Source organism: Ylistrum balloti, unplaced genomic scaffold (genome assembly GCF_031769215.1).
Source record: "Ylistrum balloti isolate Yb309-2 unplaced genomic scaffold, AGI_CSIRO_Ybal_v1 Utg370794, whole genome shotgun sequence".
In the NCBI taxonomy this organism is placed as follows: domain Eukaryota; kingdom Metazoa; phylum Mollusca; class Bivalvia; order Pectinida; family Pectinidae; genus Ylistrum; species Ylistrum balloti.
Window position 1 is genome coordinate 263,800 of NW_026782463.1, and position 21,363 is coordinate 285,162.

General features: G+C 37.4%; 1 protein-coding gene across 1 annotated transcript; it reads right to left on the reverse strand.

The window, feature by feature from the left end:
* Nucleotides 1-1,417: 1,417 nt before the first annotated feature.
* On the reverse strand, nucleotides 1,418-16,341 carry LOC132558532 (uncharacterized). The gene is made up of 4 exons (XM_060223107.1): nucleotides 16,321-16,341; nucleotides 7,204-7,602; nucleotides 4,404-4,522; nucleotides 1,418-2,990 (listed from the first exon to the last, which is right to left on the reverse strand). The coding sequence occupies exons 1-4, from the start codon at nucleotides 16,339-16,341 to the stop codon at nucleotides 1,418-1,420; spliced, it is 2,112 nt and encodes a 703-aa protein (XP_060079090.1).
* Between the last annotated feature and the right edge of the window lie 5,022 nt (nucleotides 16,342-21,363).

Here is a 21,363-nt window from a genome sequence, read left to right on the forward strand (position 1 = left end):
ATATTGTTAGGGTTACTTTGTACATTGTTACGGGTACACTGTATATTGTTAATTTCAATTCATTTTCTGCTGATATCAACTCGTCTCCTGTTGATTTCAACTCACCTTCTGCTTATCTCAACTCACCTCCTGCTAGTCTCAACCAACCTCCTGCTAGTCTCAACTAATCTCCTGGTAGTCTCAACCCACCTCCTGCTAGTCTCAACCCACCTCCTGCTAGTCTCAACCCACCTCCTACTAGTCTCAACCCACCTCCTGCTAGTCTCAACCCACCTCCTGCTAGTCTCAACCCACCTCCTACAATATATCCAGGTAGTGTTTCTCCATTTATCTATTTAGGATGTCTCATGGTTAACGCTGTATATGTTAGATGTATAAAAATGTTTTGGAGAAATCATTTATGATTTATGAACACCGATTCGGTACTCGTGTTTCTAGTTATTCAACAAATCACAGCTTCCCACACTACCGTTCTTAGCACTATCAAAACAGGAATACAGTCTTGTTGTGATACTTTTTGCTCAAGAAATAGAATTCATACAATTTGGATTTTAAAGAACTCCAAATATTCTGACTTCCAATATGCTCTTCTGAAAATTATTTCTTTTATAAGAATGTTGGAATTTTCTACTCTGCACACAACCATACCCCATTCTAAAGTGACAGAACACCATCGTTCTCTTGTGATGAGAGTTTTCTCATGAATAGTGCACAAGTATATGGTTGTAAGATCCTACAGCCAACTACTGGTATACATATGTGTGGAAAATGTGTCCTCTGTTGACTGACTTGTCTTTGCTTTCAGACGGAGCTGTATTTATTGAAGAGATTATCAGAACTGTTCACAAAGACTTGCAAAGTTCACAAAACTCGACGAAGTTGTTGTTAACTAGAAACACAATAATTTTTACTAATTCAGGTTTATATGATTAATATAGAGGAGACTCAAGGTGTTTGTATTGTGTATACTGTGTCCTGTGCGTACTGTGTGTACCGTGTGTTCTGTGTGTACTAGGTGTCCTGTGTCCACTGTGCGTCCTCTGTTTCCTTTGTCCTGTGTGTCCTCTGTTTCCTGTGTCCTGTGTGTACTGGGTCCTGTGTGTACTGTGGTGTAATGCGGTGAACTGTGTGTACTGTGTGTGCTGTGTGTCCTCTGTTTCCTGTGTGTCCTGTGTCCTGTTTTTACTGTGTCCTGTGTGTACTGTATCCTGTGTGTCCTGTGTGTACTGTGTCATGTGTGTCCTGTGTCATATTTGTTTTTTATAAGAAGACAATTTACATTAAACAAACTTACTTTTAATGAAATAACATCTTCCAACCAAAACCATACTTTTTACATTGAGTTAATAAGGTTTTCCAATATGGAAATTGAACAGAAAGCATTCCGGTGACGGGAAGAATTGTTCAGATTCTCCGTCTAAATTCTATCCCAGGGGTATAGGTCTGACGAGTCACACAGGAAGTTGACATGAACCGAAGAGTGTTCTGCTGAAGGACATTCTTCACTTCCGGTTTGAGGTCCGAAATTCCACATGTTGTAGATGAGATCAGCCACCGTCTTTCCATAGCAGGCCGGGGAAGAGTGATCGAATCGTAAACAGCCGGTACAAGGGATGTATTTTGGTGGACTCGAAGCTTTTACAAGACATGTAGGCATACAAGTTCTACCACACTCATCGTAAGCTATAAGTGATACCTCGGTAGGGTATTTAGCTGGACTTTTGATAGGAACGTATGCTGTACCAGTAGAAATTGGGTGTCGCTCGTCCACTAGAGCGTACTCCATAGAATAACCGTTATAATTCAGTCCGTCCGAGCGGACGAACACTTTCCCCGCTCCCCCGCTGTTGACTCGACAGAAATTACGGTAGGTACCCTGATGACCCACGTGCATTGCTGATTGTAAGTTTTTAGAGAAATAAGGATCAAATATATCATGGGATTCATCTATTGAATTGTTATGCATTTGGAAAGTATGGAAGTGTAGATTTAATGGTCTGAAAAATGTCACTTTGACAGCTATAAATACCCATTCGTCTACATCACTGCGTCCGCCGTTTATACTGAAGATATTCTGTATTGGTAAATTCGACCCGGGGCAATGAAACCCGCTACATACTTGATTATCAAACTGAACAGATGCACTTCTTTTCTTCCGTTTGTTTAAAGAAGACTCCCTCTTTTTCCTTGATTTTCCTTTATCGACAATACCGTTTTCGTTTCCAGAAACCGTTTTATTAATACCATCTACGATAGGTTTGCTTGCTTTGAAATATCTCAATTCTTCTTCGTTCAACTTCCTTGGAATGGGCGCTCCCCTTCCTGTTTTAGGATAACAGAGGCCCTTGATACATACTAGATGATCACAGCCACATTCCGTCTCGCACGTGCTAGGACTGTCCTCATATTCGTAAATTTCATCTGTCCAATAGTCCGAGTACCCGTCCGCGTTTGTGTAGTTTTCGAAGACAGACATAGTGACATCAGGCCGATGTAATCCACCCAGATAGTATTCCCCCGGGTCGGGGATATCGGTTGTCGGGTCGATGCCTAGGGATTTCAATCGTTGTCTGAACTTCTCGAATACGTAGTCTATGAAACAGTGTAGAAGGAAGAAGATTGGATCCATTGTTGCATTCTCGAGTGTGGCTAAATGACCGCCAACATAAGTGTGGATTCCGTTGTGGAGGTATTCCAGGTTGTACGGGGCGTTTGCGAAGGGAACTACAATGTCTTTAGTTCTGTTTCGAGTAAGAATATAAGCAACATCCAGTCGACTCGGTAGAGGTCCTCCAGACCCAATATTCCTCACGATATTCAACAGGGGACTGTTACCAAACCTTGATTTCTTCAGTTTCCCCTTTGCTTTTCCAAGAAAAGTTTTGGAAAAAAATTTCGATAATTGTGGTGATTCTAAGCCTTGCTCGAGGGTGCAATCCCAATACGGTAGGACAACTCCGGGCTGAACTGCATGCAGCGCATTCTCAAAACTGGCAAAAATATTGAAGAAAACAAAGTTACAACGATGAATAAACAAATAAACAACATGAAGAGAACACGTTTGTCAGGATACTTCTTATTTAGCTTACAACAGAGGTTACTCAACTGTGACAAGTCATTCATACACATGGTATGCATGTGCAGGGCCTCAGATGAGTGGAGAAACTTGGCAGATCACTATAGGCGGGTGTACATCGGGTAGTTCGAACTTAGAACTTCGATAGTGGGGGAGGTGGGGTACAAAAGTAACAATGAGATGATGACATGGTAACAATATGATGTTGACATTTTAGCAATGAGATGATGACATTGTAACAATGAGATGATGACATAGTAACAATGTGATGATGACATTGTAACAATGTGATGATGACATTGTAACAATGAGATGATGACATAGTAACAATGTGATGATGACATTGAAACAATGAGATGATGACATAGTAACAATGTGATGATGACATTGTAACAATGAGATGATGACATGGTAACAATGAGATGATGGCATTGTAACAATGAGATGATGACATAGTAACAATGAGATAATGACATTTTAACAATGAGATGATGGCATTGTAACAATGAGATGATGACATAGTAACAATGAGATAATGACATTGTAACAATGTGATGATGCCATAGTAACAATGAGATTATGACATAGTAACAATGTGTTGATGACATTGTAACAGGTAGATGATGACACAGTAACAATTTGATGATGACATTGTAACAATGAGATGATGACATAGTAACAATTTGATGATGACATTGTAACAGGTAGATGATGACACAGTAACAATTTGATGATGACATTGTAACAATGTGATGATGACATTGTAACAGTTAGATGATGACATAGTAACAATTAAATGATGACATTGTAACAATGTGTTGATGACATTGTAACAATGAGATGATGACATTGTAACAATGTGTTGATGACATTGTAACAATGAGATGATGACATTGTAACAATGTGTTGATGACATAGTAACAATGTGTTGATGACATTGTAACAATGAGATGATGACATTGTAACAATGTGTTGATGACATAGTAACAATGTGTTGATGACATAGTAACAATGTGTTGATGACATTGTAACAATGAGATGATGACATTGTAACAATGTGTTGATGACATTGTAACAATGAGATGATGACATTGTAACAATGAGATGATGACATTGTAACAATGTGTTGATGACATTGTAACAATGAGATGATGACATTGTAACAATGTGATGATGACATTGTAACAATGAGATGATGACATTGTAACAATGAGATGTTTATTGTTTTTGTGATGGATTAATGATATACAAAACAGATAATTGTTTCACACTGGGTTTATATAATCTGGATGACTTGTACAAAGTCCCAGACCATACTCGCACTTACGTATAAAGATAGATGCGATGCCAGGACAGGAAGTTAGGCCCGATGTGGGCTGTCCTGGCAATATCGCCGTTGTGTATTCCAGCTATGGCGTCGTAAATAGACACACTCGTGTTTGCTACCTGTAAACGTTAAACAAAACTCACGGTCAGAATGTTCATAACGATGATTGTACAAAAACACACAAGTAAATAGCACATATTAATACAGATTTAAATGAGATACAGTTGAGCCAAACAATGAATCAAACGGCATCATACAGCTGTTTCGTCCTTCTAGGATTCTTCAGTGATGCTACATCATACAGCTGTTTCGTCCTTCTAGGACTCGTCAGTGATGCTACATCATACAGCTGTTTCGTCCTTCTAGGACTCGTCAGTGATGCTACATCATACAGCGGTTTCGTCCTTCTAGGACTCGTCAGTGAGGCTAAAGGCACAAATTCTAAACCTAGGTCACGACGGAGGGAAATCCAAACTGATTGAAAAAAACAAATCTAAACTTAGAAGAGGGACTAGCACTAACCCCGTCATTAAGTTAGTTTCGTATTTTAATATCTCTGCTAATTAAAAAAAAAAAAAAAAAACACCGCGAGGTACATATATATATTCTGAACCGTGATATGGTCAGTTTTGGATCCAAATATTTGTTTGTTTCTGTTTCCTGTCATCGTTATTTGTAACTGTTCTGTAAAGAATTATCACACGTAATCACTTGTCCAGTAGGTCCCAATTTATTACAACAAATACTTGTACGATATTGGCAGGCTAGCAAGCTATGTTACCCGAATAAAGTGTGGTAGTTGTACAAGGATATCATTTTGTCATAATCGATAATCTCTACATATTGATCAGAACGGTAAAAAATTGATTTGTCAGTCTGGTATTTCACATCCTTATAGTTAAGTTCACAAGGAAGAATTTGTCCGGAAACAAATATGTGTATTTCATTTTTCAATTTGCCTATTCAAGTGTTTTCTAGATTACGGCATATCTCAAGTACAGAAAATGAAACTAAGTCAATAGTATATAAAGACATATGTTTGAAGCTCATTACTGTATGTGACATAGGCCTTTAATCTTTAATTGGATAGTTATATCGACATACGGTCAACTACTGGCACTTGAAAATATGTTAGAGTCTGAGGGAAGATGGACCTATCCTGGTCTATATCTCGGGAAACAGAGAATATGTCAGAGTTTGAGTGAATATAGACGTGGTCTATATCTCGGGAAACAGAGAATATGTCAGAGTTTGAGTGAATATAGACCTATCCTGGTCTATATCTCGGGAAACAGAGAATATGTCAGAGTTTGAGTGAATATAGACGTGGTCTATATCTCGTGAAACAGAGAATATGTCAGAGTTTAAATGAATATAGACCTATCCTGGTCTATATCTCGGGAAACAGAGAATATGTCAGAGTTTAAGTGAATATAGACCTATCCTGGTCTATATCTCGGGAAACAGAGAATATGTCAGAGTTTGAGTGAATATAGACGTGGTCTATATCTCGGGAAACAGAGAATATGTCAGAGTTTGAGTGAATATAGACCTATCCTGGTCTATATCTCGGGAAACAGAGAATATGTCAGAGTTTGAGTGAATATAGACGTGGTCTATATCTCGGGAAACAGAGAATATGTCAGAGTTTGAGTGAATATAGACCTGGTCTATATCTCGGGAAACAGAGAATATGTCAGAGTTTGAGTGAATATAGACCTGGTCTATATCTCGGGCAATAGAGAATATGTCAGAGTTTGAGTGAATATAGACCTGGTCTATATCTCGTGAAACAGAGAATATGTCAGAGTTTGAGTGAATATAGACCTGGCCTATATCTCGGGAAACAGAGAATATGTCAGAGTTTGAGTGAATATAGACCTGGTCTATATCTCGGGCAATAGAGAATATGTCAGAGTTTGAGTGAATATAGACCTGGTCTATATCTCGGGAAACAGAGAATATGTCAGAGTTTGAGTGAATATAGACGTGGTCTATATCTCGGGAAACAGAGAATATGTCAGAGTTTGAGTGAATATAGACCTGGTCTATATCTCGGGAAACAGAGAATATGTCAGAGTTTGAGTGAATATAGACGTGGTCTATATCTAGGGAAACAGAGAATATGTCAGAGTTTAAGTGAATATATACCTGGTCTATATCTCGGGAAACAGAGAATATGTCAGAGTTTAAGTGAATATAGACGTGGTCTATATCTCGGGAAACAGAGAATATGTCAGAGTTTAAGTGAATATAGACCTGGTCTATATCTCGGGAAACAGAGAATATGTCAGAGTTTAAGTGAATATAGACCTATCCTGGTCTATATCTCGTGAAACAGAGAATATGTCAGAGTTTAAGTGAATATAGACCTGGTCTATATCTCGGGAAACAGAGAATATGTCAGAGTTTGAGTGAATATAGACGTGGTCTATATCTCGGGAAACAGAGAATATGTCAGAGTTTAAGTGAATATAGACCTGGTCTATATCTCGGGAAACAGAGAATATGTCAGAGTTTAAGTGAATATAGACCTATCCTGGTCTATATCTCGGGAAACAGAGAATATGTCAGAGTTTAAGTGAATATAGACCTGGTCTATATCTCGGGAAACAGAGAATATGTCAGAGTTTAAATGAATATGGACCTATCCTGGTCTCTATAGAATGCCATTAAATATTTATAAGAGTTTGATTGAGATGTGTTAAAGATGCCATCTTGTGTTGTGTGTGAATTGTTACACGGAGAGGAGGTCAACTATTTGATAAAAGGCTGGTTAATAGTAATCATGATTTGTAACCAGCAGTGTAGCTTGTGTATTCTGCACACTTAACTTTTTTGTTTTGAGCAGTTTTAACGCTTTGAAGAATCTCTTTAATTCCCTTTTAGTAAGCATTCGAATCTCCTTCCTTTTTCGTTTCTGACGTGGTACCCCTCTCTTGTACCTCCCGTGGTGGTCGGACAAATCTCTGACGTAATGTAGAGTGCCCGGATGTATAGTGGGATGGCACGATTCCGAGTCTGTCCACCATCGAAATTTGTTAATACAAATGATGCTTGGTAGTTCGCCAGGATAGTCAGTCGTAGAAAATTTCTCGGAAATATCATCGTAACATTCTCTGAGCAAACGAGGATATGGAATAGATGTACATCCTCCGCTGACAACTGGGAGAATGCAGACGAAAATGGCGGCGACGACCTGTAAAGAAATACCATTTAATAGATAAATACGGATCTTGTAGATCACAAATAGCGTCAATTATTTCGAAGTTTTTCCGTTATTAAGATATAAGAACCCTGGCTGGGGATATCCCTTCTAGTGATTTTCAGAACCCGCCAATAAATATTTCATATTTCATGTGTGAAAATGGCGACACTTTCTTCCTTTATCACCAGAACCAGTAGTAATTAGGACTGTCGGAATAAAATGTCTCCGTTTAAAATGGAAATGAAAATAAAATTCTAAACTGCTTGATTTGAGCACGTTTCCGATACCATGATAGTGTGTTTACGTCATTGTTTGTGTGAACGAGTCGCATGCTTTACGTCATTGTTTGTGTGGACGAGTCGTGTGGTTTACGCCATTGTTTGTGTGAACGAGTCGCATGCTTTACGTCATTTTTTTGTGTGGACGAGTCGTGTGGTTTACGCCATTGTTTGTGTGAACGAGTCGCATGCTTTACGTCATTTTTTTGTGTGGACGAGCCGTGTGGTTCAGTCAGTGTAATCGTGAAACAGCAGTACCAACATAGAAATGAGAGGAAAGTATGAAAGGAAACAATCATTTGAAACTTTTAAAAAAAACTTGCAATGACACATGTTATTTCACTTTTCAGAACTTCGAGCAACTGCCTTTAATGTCAAGCTGCATAATGTGATATCAATTTGTATACAAGAAAAATCCTTTGAGCGCTGAAATGAAATGACAACGATGGTATATATCGTTCGATATATTTTTTTTTACAATAAAACATAACGATAGCTGATTTAAACGGTCAAGATGTTGGGATATTTACGTAAGCTCGTAATCGGATTAGATACATAGACTAAGGATTTACATATAATACCGAACCTAAGTTATATATTCTGTACGCATACCTTCGGAAAACTAAGAAACGAGTCACTATCCTATCGGGTAATGTATGCGTGTACTCTTTCCTTGTGGGAAATAGATGGGTTCGGTGTTAGTATGTGGTTTCGTTGTCAAAAACGTTGTCATCGTTTGCGAACGTGGCATTACCAAATATCATTATCAGACGTTCGCTTTTTAACACTTAATCTTATTTTTGTATTTTATTCAATCGTCTCTGTTGTTAATTTTGCACTCTTGACCTCGTTTGATAGTTTTTTTTTAAATGTTGTGACATAACGGCATTATTTTGTTTTTAAAGAACAATTTTCTTGTGTATTACATAATTAAGATATGTTATAAAGCGCTGGCGATGACGTTTGTAATAACAACAGCTGGGTTTACAATTATATAGGTGTCACTTCACAAGGCGTTTAGTAAAAGTAATGGGAAGGAGGTTTGTAGTTCGAAAAGATACTTTGAGTGATTAGGAAACAAACTGCGACATATGTCGTGTACACTGGGCATCTGGAACCGGAAACAAGAAACTAGGATCAGACTTTACAACATATTACAAATCAAACCATCAATAAATGCATTTGTCCTCAAACAACGCTTCCTTCATCGTCATTTGATAAAAATCGTTTCCAGTTATTTGTTGCTAATGCGAATTGAAGACGTACTGACCAGCCATCTGCTGCAGCTGTGGTCTTCTTAATACACACAAAGTGACATTTATAGGTAAGACTATTTGTTCTGTAAGAAGTACTCTCTAAATGTCTTCCTAGATCATGATATGATTGAGGTGATGGCTGTTCATGTATACACACTGCTCCAGTAAGAATTAGGTTAATGCCTGGTAACCTTTTATTAAAAGGAATGCGCTTTTGCACCAAGAACACCTTTATCAGAAAGCAATGTCCTGTGAGAGTGGTCAAAATGGCCGTGTATCTTTATAATGTTCCCAACATTACTTGACAGATATAATCATGTAATGAAATCAGCTTGTTATTTTTAAAGAATTATCAAATATTACAGTCCGTTTTTTTAGCATTATAAGCATAGCACTGTCAATATGTAGAGAGTCAATGTGGAATATCTCCCTACACTGGGTGTGACTTGGTGTGTCAGTGTGGGAGATCTACTTATACTAGATGTGACTTGGTTTGTCAGTGTGGGAGATCTACTTATACTAGATGTGACCTGGTGTGTCAGTGTGGGAGATCTACCTACACTAGATGTGACTTGGTTTGTCAGTGTGGGAGATCTACTTATACTAGATGTGACCTGGTGTGTCAGTGTGGGAGATCTACCTACACTAGATGTGACTTGGTTTGTCAGTGTGGGAGATCTACTTATACTAGATGTGACCTGGTGTGTCAGTCTGGGAGATCTACTTATACTGGATGTGACCTGGTGTGTCAGTGTGGGAGATCTACCTACACTAGATGTGACTTGGTTTGTCAGTGTGGGAGATCTACTTATACTATATGTGACTTGGTGTGTCAGTGTGGGAGATTTACCTTACTGGGTGTGACCTGGTGTGTCAGTGTGGGAGATCTACTTATACTAGATGTGATTTGGTGTGTCGGTGTGGGAGATCTACTTATACTAGATGTGACTTGGTGTGTCGGTGTGGGAGATCTACTTATACTAGATGTGACTTGGTGTGTCAGTGTGGGAGATTTACCTTACTGGGTGTGACCTGGTGTGTCAGTGTGGGAGATTTACCTTACTGGGTGTGACTTGGTGTGTCAGTGTGAGAGAATTACCTTCACTAGATGTGACTTGGTGTGTCAGTGTGGGAGAATTACCTCCATCGGGTGTGACTTGGTGTGTCAGTGTGGGAGGTCTACCTACACTGGGAGTGACTTGATTTGTCAGTGTGGGAGATCTACCTACACTAGATGTGACTTGGTTTGTCAGTGTGGGAGATCTACCTCACTGGATGTGACTTGGTGTGTCAGTGTGGGCGATCTACCTACACCGGGAGTGACTTGGTGTGTCAGTATGGGCGATCTACCTACACTGGGTGTGACCTGGTGTGTCAGTGTGGGAGATCTACCTCCAATGGGTGTGACATGGTGTGTCAGTGTGGGAGGTCTACCTACACTGGGAGTGACTTGGTGTGTCAGTGTGGGAGACCTACCTCCAATGGGTGTGACATGGTGTGTCAGTGTGGGAGGTCTACCTACACTGGGAGTGACTTGATTTGTCAGTATGGGAGATCTACCTACACTAGATGTGCTTTGGTTTGTCAGTGTGGGAGATCTACCTCACTGGATGTGACTTGGTGTGTCAGTGTGGGCGATCTACCTACACCGGGAGTGACTTGGTGTGTCAGTATGGGCGATCTACCTACACTGGGTGTGACCTGGTGTGTCAGTGTGGGAGATCTATCTATACTGGGAGTGACTTGGTGTGTCAGTGTGGGAGATCTACCTCCACTTGGTGTGACTTGGTGTGTCAGTGTGGGAAATCTACCTCCACTTGGTGTGACTTGATGTGTCAGTGTGGGGGATCTACCTACACTGGGAGTGACTTGGTGTGTCAGTGTGGGAGATCTACCTCCACTTGGTGTGACTTGGTGTGTCAGTGTGGGAGATCTACCTCCACTTGGTGTGACTTGGTGTGTCAGTGTGGGAAATCTACCTACACTGGGAGTGACTTGGTGTGTCAGTGTGGGAGATCTACCTCCACTTGGTGTGACTTGGTGTGTCAGTGTGGGAGATCTACCTCCACTTGGTGTGACTTGGTGTGTCAGTGTGGGAAATCTACCTCCACTTGGTGTGACTTGGTGTGTCAGTGTGGGGGATCTACCTACACTGGGAGTGACTTGGTGTGTCAGTGTGGGAGACCTACCTATACTTGTAGTGACTTGGTGTGTCAGTGTGGGAGATCTACCTCCACTTGGTGTGACTTGGTGTGTCAGTGTGGGAGATCTACCTACATTGGGAGTGACTTGGTGTGTCAATGTAGGAAATCTACCTCCACTTGGTGTGACTTGGTGTGTCAGTGGGGGAGATCTACCTTCACTGGGAGTGACTTGGTGTGTCAGTGTAGGAAATCTACCTCCACTTGGTGTGACTTGGTGTGTCAGTGTGGGAAATTTACCTCCACTTGGTGTGACTTGGTGTGTCAGTGTTGGAGATCTACCTCCACTTGATGTGACTTGGTGTGATAACGTCGGAAATCTCCCTCCACTAGGTGTGTCAATATCTCCCTCCACTAGGTGTGTCAATATCTCTAAGAAACGATTATTTTTCCAATGTTTGTCTAACATGACTTCAAATTCGAATATAGTTTTTTGCATTAACAGCATCTGGAAGTAAAGAATTCCATAAATCTACTACTCTCTGACTAAAAGAGTGGTTTCTAACGTCTAACTTACATCGTTTTTTTTTAAATCTTCTGGTGAACAACCAGATGTGCTTATTTCGGCGATATCCGGCGATTCCTTAATCTGCCTGGATTAAAGATTTACACGCAGGCGTAGAAGTTGCTAATATTGAAACTAATATACAAGGATTTACAAGGATATTAACTTAACTGGTGATATCTTCAAAAAACAGCTCTCGTTCACCGGAGCTATGAATGATAGCGACCGTCGCCATTGACACCGGAAGTAATAACTTATATCCACTAATTCAGTGTTTGTTATTACTTTTCATTTTGTCTACCAAACCAACCATATCTAAAGGGACTATTCAGTCAACCAACGTTTTTTTTTCAAAACTCAAGTAGAATCCGAAATATATCGTGCATAGAATTTATTTGTTTCGTAGTCACTGTCCGGCGTGGTCAGTCTAAATTTTGGTTGTTGTTGTTGGAAGTTTTTCGTCTCCGTGACTCCGCCCGTCGCCGGGCGGAGTCCAATCGACGTACGTCGATTCTCTGGCGACGCCCTCTGGCGGGAACAAAGTTGCTCAAATCCAAGCGCTGGAGGAACGGTGTGATGACATGGTCATAGTCATCTTTCTCGGGGTAATGATTTACCTAAATACGTTGCATGTAATACGTTTTTTCTTTCGTATTCTTTTTCAACAATGATTCTAGGATCTTTCCGAATCCATTTACTGTCTCCGTTTGATGTGAGACACTTTAACTGTTTTACTCGCTCCTGCTTCGAGGTGTAAGTCGTTTTCGTTGACATTCTCGAGACGGGTTTTGTACACTGGCGTAGGCAAGGGGTTGTCCCAGAGGTGACTTTTGTGAAACGTGTAAATCCGTTATTTTCCGTCAAAATACGCTCAAAATGCAGGAAATGGAGCCAAAATGTTCAAAATTTTCTGGGGTAGAGCCCCCAGACCCCTCGCCAAAGCTTCGCGCCTTCGGCGCTCGCGACGCACTTCTTCGCCGGCGTTGCCAGATTTTTGCCCCCTCCAATTTTAGATCCTGGCTACACCACAGGTTTTGTACATGCTCGTGAGGTCACAGTGCCTTTGTAATTACTTACAAAATATTGGTTGTACTTTCAAAAATTCTTTACGATTAATTAAAAAAAACTTATAGAAAGTATAATATTGTGCAAATATGTGGACATGCATTGTTCATAATGACTACAGAAATACAATGCAATGAAAGATTTTTTGACATGAAACATATTTATAAAAAATGACTATATTGTCCCTTTAAAACCTGTCAACAACCCCTGTTCTTATGTCCTCTTTCCACTCGTGTTTGCTATCTGGTTTTATAGACCATGCAGTTGTTTTAGACGATAAGCCTGCGAGAGAGCGTTAAACACAACCAGATACCATTGAATTGGTATTGTAGCTTGAAGTTGTCGAAGTTTGTCAAGTCAACACTTACTGGAAAAAGCATGCGGAACAACTACATCAGGAAAAATTCTCACTTTCATACCTACAACATGTCACCATTCGTATAACATCAGAACACAACGTCTTTGGCTCCGTAAACATGGATACCTCTGTAGTCAGAAAACCTACTATTATGATAAACTCCTCGCGGGACAACACACAATTCAGAGCACTAGAGCAAAGGGCGTCTGAAATAGCAAACCGTCATATCTCATGTGTCAGACCAATCGAGAGGATGTCCAGTACTTCATCCTGCAGTGTCCATCATTGAAATATGAACAGAATCGCTCTATCCCGTCCATGCAACAAGTGGTTTTTTGTTTTTTTTTGTTTTTACACTTTTCAGAGATGCCGGAATTTTCCTACAATATGTTATAGACATAACGAATCCTCGTCTACTGCTGTTTATACGATATCGAGACTGTATAGACAAAAAACAGGTTTATCATCTGGTATATAAGTCCATTTGTATGTTTCCTACTTGAATAACACAGCTTCAAATCACCACGATCACGGAATGCCTGTGGTCATAGAACTGCCTAAAGCCTAAAAAACTGGTTCTCCTATAACAGGGACTTTACGATTACTACTACACATGTAAACTTTGTAGAATTATGGAGCTAATTCACCTCACCATCTAGACGTTGACATTTCGTTTTGATCAATTCTTATTTTCCTCCGTCGACTATTGTGCTTCAAAACTTTAGGAGGCGACCGAGGAACCCAAAATTGTTAAAAAGAACTGTCAAAATTTAGATGATGTCACAAGCCTACGGAGCCCGTTAACTGACATGCTCCATACTTATTTTATTTCGTTTTTTCGTAATAATAATTCGTTTTTTCGAAATTATTATTTCGAAAAAACGTCGAAAAAACGAAATAAAATATTATTTCGATAAAACGAAATAATATTTCGAAAAAACGAAATATTTCGAAAAAACCGAAATAAGATATTATTTCGATAAAACGAATTATTATTTCGCAAAAACGAAATAATATTTCGAAAAAACGAATTAATATTTCGAAAAAACGAAATAAAATAAGTATGGAGCATGTCAGTTAACGGGCTCCGTACAAGCCCCATAATTCAATGAAATTTTCTTAATTTTCATGCAGATTGAAGTAGCATGTTTAAAAAAGAGCCATGAAAAAAATATTTTGGATTAAAAACAATCCGTAAGCTTTTGTTTAGTATTTATGTCAATCTTTATAAAAATGGATGTATTCGAGACATCGAATTGTTACATATATGATGTTGTTGATAGATACTAGTAGAAAAAAAAAATTTTTTTGCGGAAAAATTCCATTCGTAATCTGAAATGTTGAAGCTTAACCTGTTAAACAAAACTACCCTTCAAACACAGGGAAACAAATACATATCATACATTCAGATATCATGGCACTGTTTTGATCAAAGCCATTGGGGATCATTGGGAGAAACATCCTGTTTCTCACTTCATATGTGACTTGTTTACAATCACACTTTTCATATTTGAAAATCTGATGACAATGTGATATTCTCAACATGTTATGCTGAAACCATAGAATGAGGTGTGGCTAATCTTTTATTTGTTTTTAACCATGTGATGATTGGCAATGAAATGAGGTCAAGAGTAGAAACCAGAAGTAAGAATTGAAGAAAGTAAGGAAAAAATCCGAGAGAAATTTGAACGCCTTTTTACCTTCGGACCTGAAATGCAATTCCTTTTAAGCATATTGATGTAGTCTGAGAGGCGCGACAAAACAAAACTCTTGATATTGTGCTGAAATAAAAGCGGGACGGACGGACGGACTAGAAGGCCTATCTGATTGCCTTCAGATCTCCAAGCAGACGGACGCATTTACTGAAGGTTTTCGATGCGAGCAAATAGAGGGCATTTTGTTCTCAATACTTTTCGATTTTGATGAATTAAATTTGCTGTGCTTCATGTTTAAATCATAGGTCCTATAAGGAAGTGTCTATTTCGGATGATGATAAAATTACTGGTATGTTATACAACATTACCTTGTCTGGACTTTCGGAAAGCGGCTGGAATTGTTTTCTGGGAAAGTTTTGGCTAGATAGCAACTTAATTGAATCTTACAGCATCCTTGTTGTAAGCTAATGGTAGATCACCATATACTGTATGGTTAATGTAGACGGGTAATACAACAAAGACTTTGATATATATTCCTAGCAGAGGGGCATTATCAGTGTATATAATACAGATATATTATTTTGTAAGAATGAAAAAAAAAGAAAATAAATAAATAATAATAAAATAATAATAATAATAATAATAATAATAAAAAATAAAAAATAAAAAAAAAAAATAATAATAATAAAAAAATAAAAAAAATAAATAATAAAAAAATAAATAATAATAAAAAAAAATAAACAAGATTATTTCATTTTGAATTAAAAGAAAAACGGCAATATTGGAGAGCAGTAATATATGAAATAACTTAATATAAAACAAATAAATCAATCAATCAATAAAGAAGAGAAATAATGAATTAGGATTAGTTTTAGCTAATGATTATTTTCTATTTAAAGAAGGGACATAATTCATATATTTGAAAGTTAACTTTGTGTGAAACTCTTTGAACTTCACTTAATCTTGACACCAAGCTCTCAATCACAGGAAATGGTGAAGTTCGATATTTTGTTTTGTTAACATAATGTAAACGTCATATTCTACTTCTTTTTTCTATTGTTGAATTTGCTCGAAACAATTATGAAAACAATGCGTTATTTTTCACAGATAGAAAATGATAATTTTCAAACTACATCTGCGGCAGTGCTGAAGTTCCCCAAAATAGACATATTTTCGGCACTTGGGTATTTAAATATATTTGTCTTTTTTGGAAAAATTTGGGGTTTTTCATCATTAACAATTTATCAATAGGAAAATAAGATATCCTTTTGAAAATAGCAGTATCAAAAACACTCTCTTAATTATAATGTTGCTAGATTTCGAAAATTCAATTCTAACAAAGTGTTATCTAGAAAATGACAGGATGAAACAGAGACGTGAGAAAGGCTTACCTCGTTCAGCGTCCGTACCATGTTTTAAAATGGGTGTTGGTAATGTTTCACTTCTGTTTTCAATACGACATCAACGAGATGCAAATTAAGTGAACAAATATGCGTAACATGTGCAAACGATAACATTACATTTCACAGAATATCTTTTCACGGATGAATGAATAACATGCTCGTAGAAAGATTAATATAGGGTGGAGAGCTTCCACGTGTTTTATGGGTTGCCTACACAACTACTTACCTTTGTCTACCTGGTCGATGATTACACAGTTTATATACAGTAAATCTACCTCGAGTAATTCATAATAATCTGATAAAACCACTAAATACATATACATCAAAGGACAAAATAAAATCTGTAACATACAGATATTGCAGACCACAAACTCGTTTAAATATTCACTAAAAAATCACAATATGGAAACTTCTACATTTGTTTCTAACGCAATGTTTATGCAACGTTTGATTAATTTTGCGAATTTCACGAGTTATAAATATGACCAACCTGTCCATTTTAATTTCCTAAAAGGCGCTGTTATGGTTTCGTACTTTTCAAAGGGGAGATGTTTTGTTGCATGTTAAATTAGATATATAATTTCTTTTTTTAGATGAAAGCGCATTAAATTTTTGCGAGTTATTTGTTGGTTTAAACAATATTTTATTTTCAGATTTTCATTTACAACATACACATACACAAATTATAAAGTTGAAAATGGATCTGGCAACAAGATTATAAATCTTATATCAAGCCATCTCCATTATTATTTGTTCAAAGCATTATAAAAAATATTCGACTAATAGAATTCACATTATTTTTTTTTCAGATTATATATTTACAACACATCTCATTCGTATACCTTCATCAGATGATTTTACAGCCATAGAGTTAGTTTATTGTGCATATGGGTTCGAATACCCGAAAATGAAGCAAACAAGTAGCAAAAACCGAGTAATTTTGCATTAAAGGTTGATAAATACAGGCATTGTATTGGTTTACTTATTTTCTAGGAAATCAAATATTTAAAAATGGAATAACCAATCTTATGATGTTATTACACCAATTCAGTGTTCAGCAGTTGTTGCCAAATATAAAAAACAGGTTTTACTGTAATAACAGCTGCAGTGTGAGAGTGACGTCGGCATACTTCACCTATTAAGACGAATTAGTTTTTAGTTTACAAAACATGAACTGGCTAAACATGGTGGAGAATTCAGATGACAGGGAAACTTGGGAAATAAAAATTAGCCATCTGCACTAATTAACGAACCGAATAGATATTATTTTAATTAGTATATCATAACGATATGTAACGCAGCCTTCACAGTAGGTAAGGATGTGTCAAATATATCCACAGCTTCTTCTAATTGTCCATATACCTACGTCACCATAATTTCATTGTCCATATATCTACGTCACCATCTCATTGTCCATATACCTACGTCACCATCTCATTGTCCATATACCTACGTCACCATTTCATTGTCCATATATCTACGTCACCATCTCATTGTCTATATACCTACGTCACCATCTCATTGTCCATATACTTACGTCACCATCTCATTGTCTATATAACTACGTCACTGTCTCATTGTCCATATACCTACATCACTATCTCATTGTCCATATTCCTACGTCATCATCTCATTGTCCATATACCTACGTCACCATATCATTTTCTATATATCTACGTCACCATCTCATTTTCTATATATCTACGTCACCATCTCTTTGTCCATATATCTTAGTCAACATCTCATTGTCCATATATCTACGTTACCATCTCATTGTCCATATACCTACGTCACTACCTCATTGTCCATATACCTATGTAACTATCTCATTGTCCATATACCTACGTCATCATCTCATTTTCTATATATCTACGTCGCCATCTCATTTTCTATATATCTACGTTACCATCTCATTGTCCATATACCTACGTCACTATCTCATTGTCCATATACCTATGTAACTATATCATTGTCCATATACCTACGTCATTATCTCATTTCCTATATATCTACGTCACTATCTCATTTTCTATATACCTACGTCACCATCTCATTGTCCATATATCTACGTCACCATCTCATTGTCCATATACCTACGTCACCATCTCACTGTCCATATACCTACGTCACTATCTCATTGTCCATATACCTATGTAACTATATCATTGTCCATATACCTACGTCATTATCTCATTTCCTATATATCTACGTCACCATCTCATTTTCTATGTACCTACGTCACCATCTCATTGTCCATATATCTACGTCACCATCTCATTGTCCATATACCTACGTCACCTGCTCATTCAGTCCATGTCCCTTCATGACACTATCTCATCAGTTTATCTACTCACAATGTACAACGCACATAAGCTCGATGTTCGATTGAGGATATTAGAGAGACCCTGATCTACTTTAGTCAAGCGACTGCGTGATCGAGATTTTCTGCACAGCTATGGTTTTAAAGTTTATTTACACTTCTGGATGTAAGGAATGTCTACAAAAGTAGTCATATAATGTTAAATGGTAGTACATATAGGAAGGGAGACAACTCTTTATGTCATCATAGTGTCTATTCCAGCAACGCTTAAGCGCCATAGCGACACCCAAGAGTTTCACTCTAATAGCAAACATGTTAATACCCGAAACGATAACAGCATCGAAATGTGTTTATTTATAGAAATCTAACAAATGCAAAGTTACTGTTAGAAGATTTGAAATGTTTTTCTTGTTTGAACAAATCAGTATAACAGTTAAACTCAACAGAACGATTCTCGTACTTGTGAATAGAACATAAACATATATCTATAACATATAGAAGGTTTAGCATGTTGATTATTTTATTGGTCTAGTACTTACTTAAAAAAATCTGAATCTTTCAACTTTTATAATTTAGTTGATACCCATACAATGCGACACACAGTAATTTAAGTTAAAGAACAAAATAACAAAATCCCGATTTTGATTTGGTTTGACGATTCACAAAGTTCTGGTCAAATTATAAGGACTAATGTTGTGATAAAAAGATAAGATGATAAAATAAAGATATGTGCATTGCTATAGACAAAAGGATCCAGAAATCACCTTTCTGACTTCTCAGTTGCTCAGTGCACGTAAGTAATGCCACGTTCTCAAATGAGATGAAGTTACACAACAACGGGACCAACATGCAAGAAAATGAACATAAATCACGGCCAGCTTCATATCGCACAAACAAATAGATTATTTCGCAATGCGATCACGACAATGGCCATAAAGCCAGCCCATCACCATTCATTCCCTTTCATCATCTCATTGTCGGTGTGAATCTGGGTTGCCTTACACGTCATCTAGTGTACTCCTCGTACACATATGTGAAAGTGTGGCCGTTGTAAATATCATTATGACGTGCTTAAAATTTCAACTTTAGGCTCCACGTAATCAGGACGGTAAAACTGAGCATATCGGACAAGTAATCAATATTTTTCACCTTCACAATAAACCACCTGTCATCAATATATTTACTCGGAGTTAAGACGTCAATTTTCCGCTCTAAAAATTTGATTAAAGGTCAAAACTAAATATGAAAATGTATTTTTAATGTAACGTAACAAGTTTTGTTCTACTTGGTTATTACCCATGATCCATATTTGTATTTAGCAGAGGGTATGTTCCTGTGTCTCCAAATAGACGAGAAACATATAAATGTGTATGAAGATCTTATGAAGTCTTTGTTGTAAAGTATTTTCTATTTTGTTTCTATGAAAAAGCAATCTTCATACTGACAAATACGTTTCATAGTTTACTGTAAAAACAATTTCTCCATGTGCTTAATGTTCAGTGAAATCAGTAATCCTCTTTTCTTCGGTAAAGTGCAGAATACATGTATGTATTAAGGTAAACCACATGCACCATTAAAACGACATGGAAATAGCCACATGTCAATATAATCATAATCCAAACCCAAATTCAATAAAACTAGGGCAAAATTTCAACAAAAGAAAGATTTAGACAGAGACTCCTGAAAAAGTACAATTAGAAGAAGGCCAGGTGTTCCGGAAGAGTAAGCGTCTTATCCTTCATTATCAACGGAACCAACAGGCAAACTGACGAACATCAAACAGATCCAGCTTCATATAGCACAAAGAAATAGAATGTTTCTCTGTGACATTTCTCTGTAAAGACCATAAACTTTCCCCATAATTTTCAAATTTTTAACTTTCATCTTTTGAAACCCTGCGTTACGATTGTCCGCCTTATGGTGTCTTCTTGCATGAAAATCGTGAAAATGGAAACAGGCCCTAGAATACAGAATCAGCTGTGACATGTAAACACCACAGATTGGGGATGCAGGGATTTTTGCTATTCAGAAATTGGAAAAAACACAATACGAAAATGGAAATCATTCCCATATCATAAAGTTCGGTGGAAAGATCGCGATAAGCAGAATCTGTCGTCTATTGATTTCCAATTCTAGTGAATATATACGATGGACATAGTCAATAAATTTCTTTTTATTTAAAGACAAGACGTCATAAATATATATGTAAGTGAAATTAAACGACTTTGCAAAATCTTTGTGCCCTGTTTAGATAATAATAAAAAAATAAATAAATTCAGCCTCGTATGAAAAGAAAATTAGTCAGCCAGCAGAGGGGCATATTTGATTCCCATAGGTATGCCAATAGTCTGTTGGAAGATGTCGGTACAGGTTGTTGATAGCTCTGTTGTTATATCGAAAAATGTGAACCTTCCAGTCTTTGCAATATAGGCCATTTCAAAGAGTTTGGAAGTACTTCAATTTTGATTATCATATCTTATTGTTCTAAGCCAGGACGTTATATATTATATGTCACTACTGGAAAGATATCATCAACTGGAGTCAGCCGTGTCGGGAGGTACTGGAGCTTAATATCAGGTGTTACAGCGTGTGGTCCTTTACATAAGTGATTTACAAGCCGCAGTATTGTTTATTAATACATTATTAATATAAACGTGAAATGTTAACAATTTCAATATATCATCAAACCATATGTTTAAAAAGTATATAAA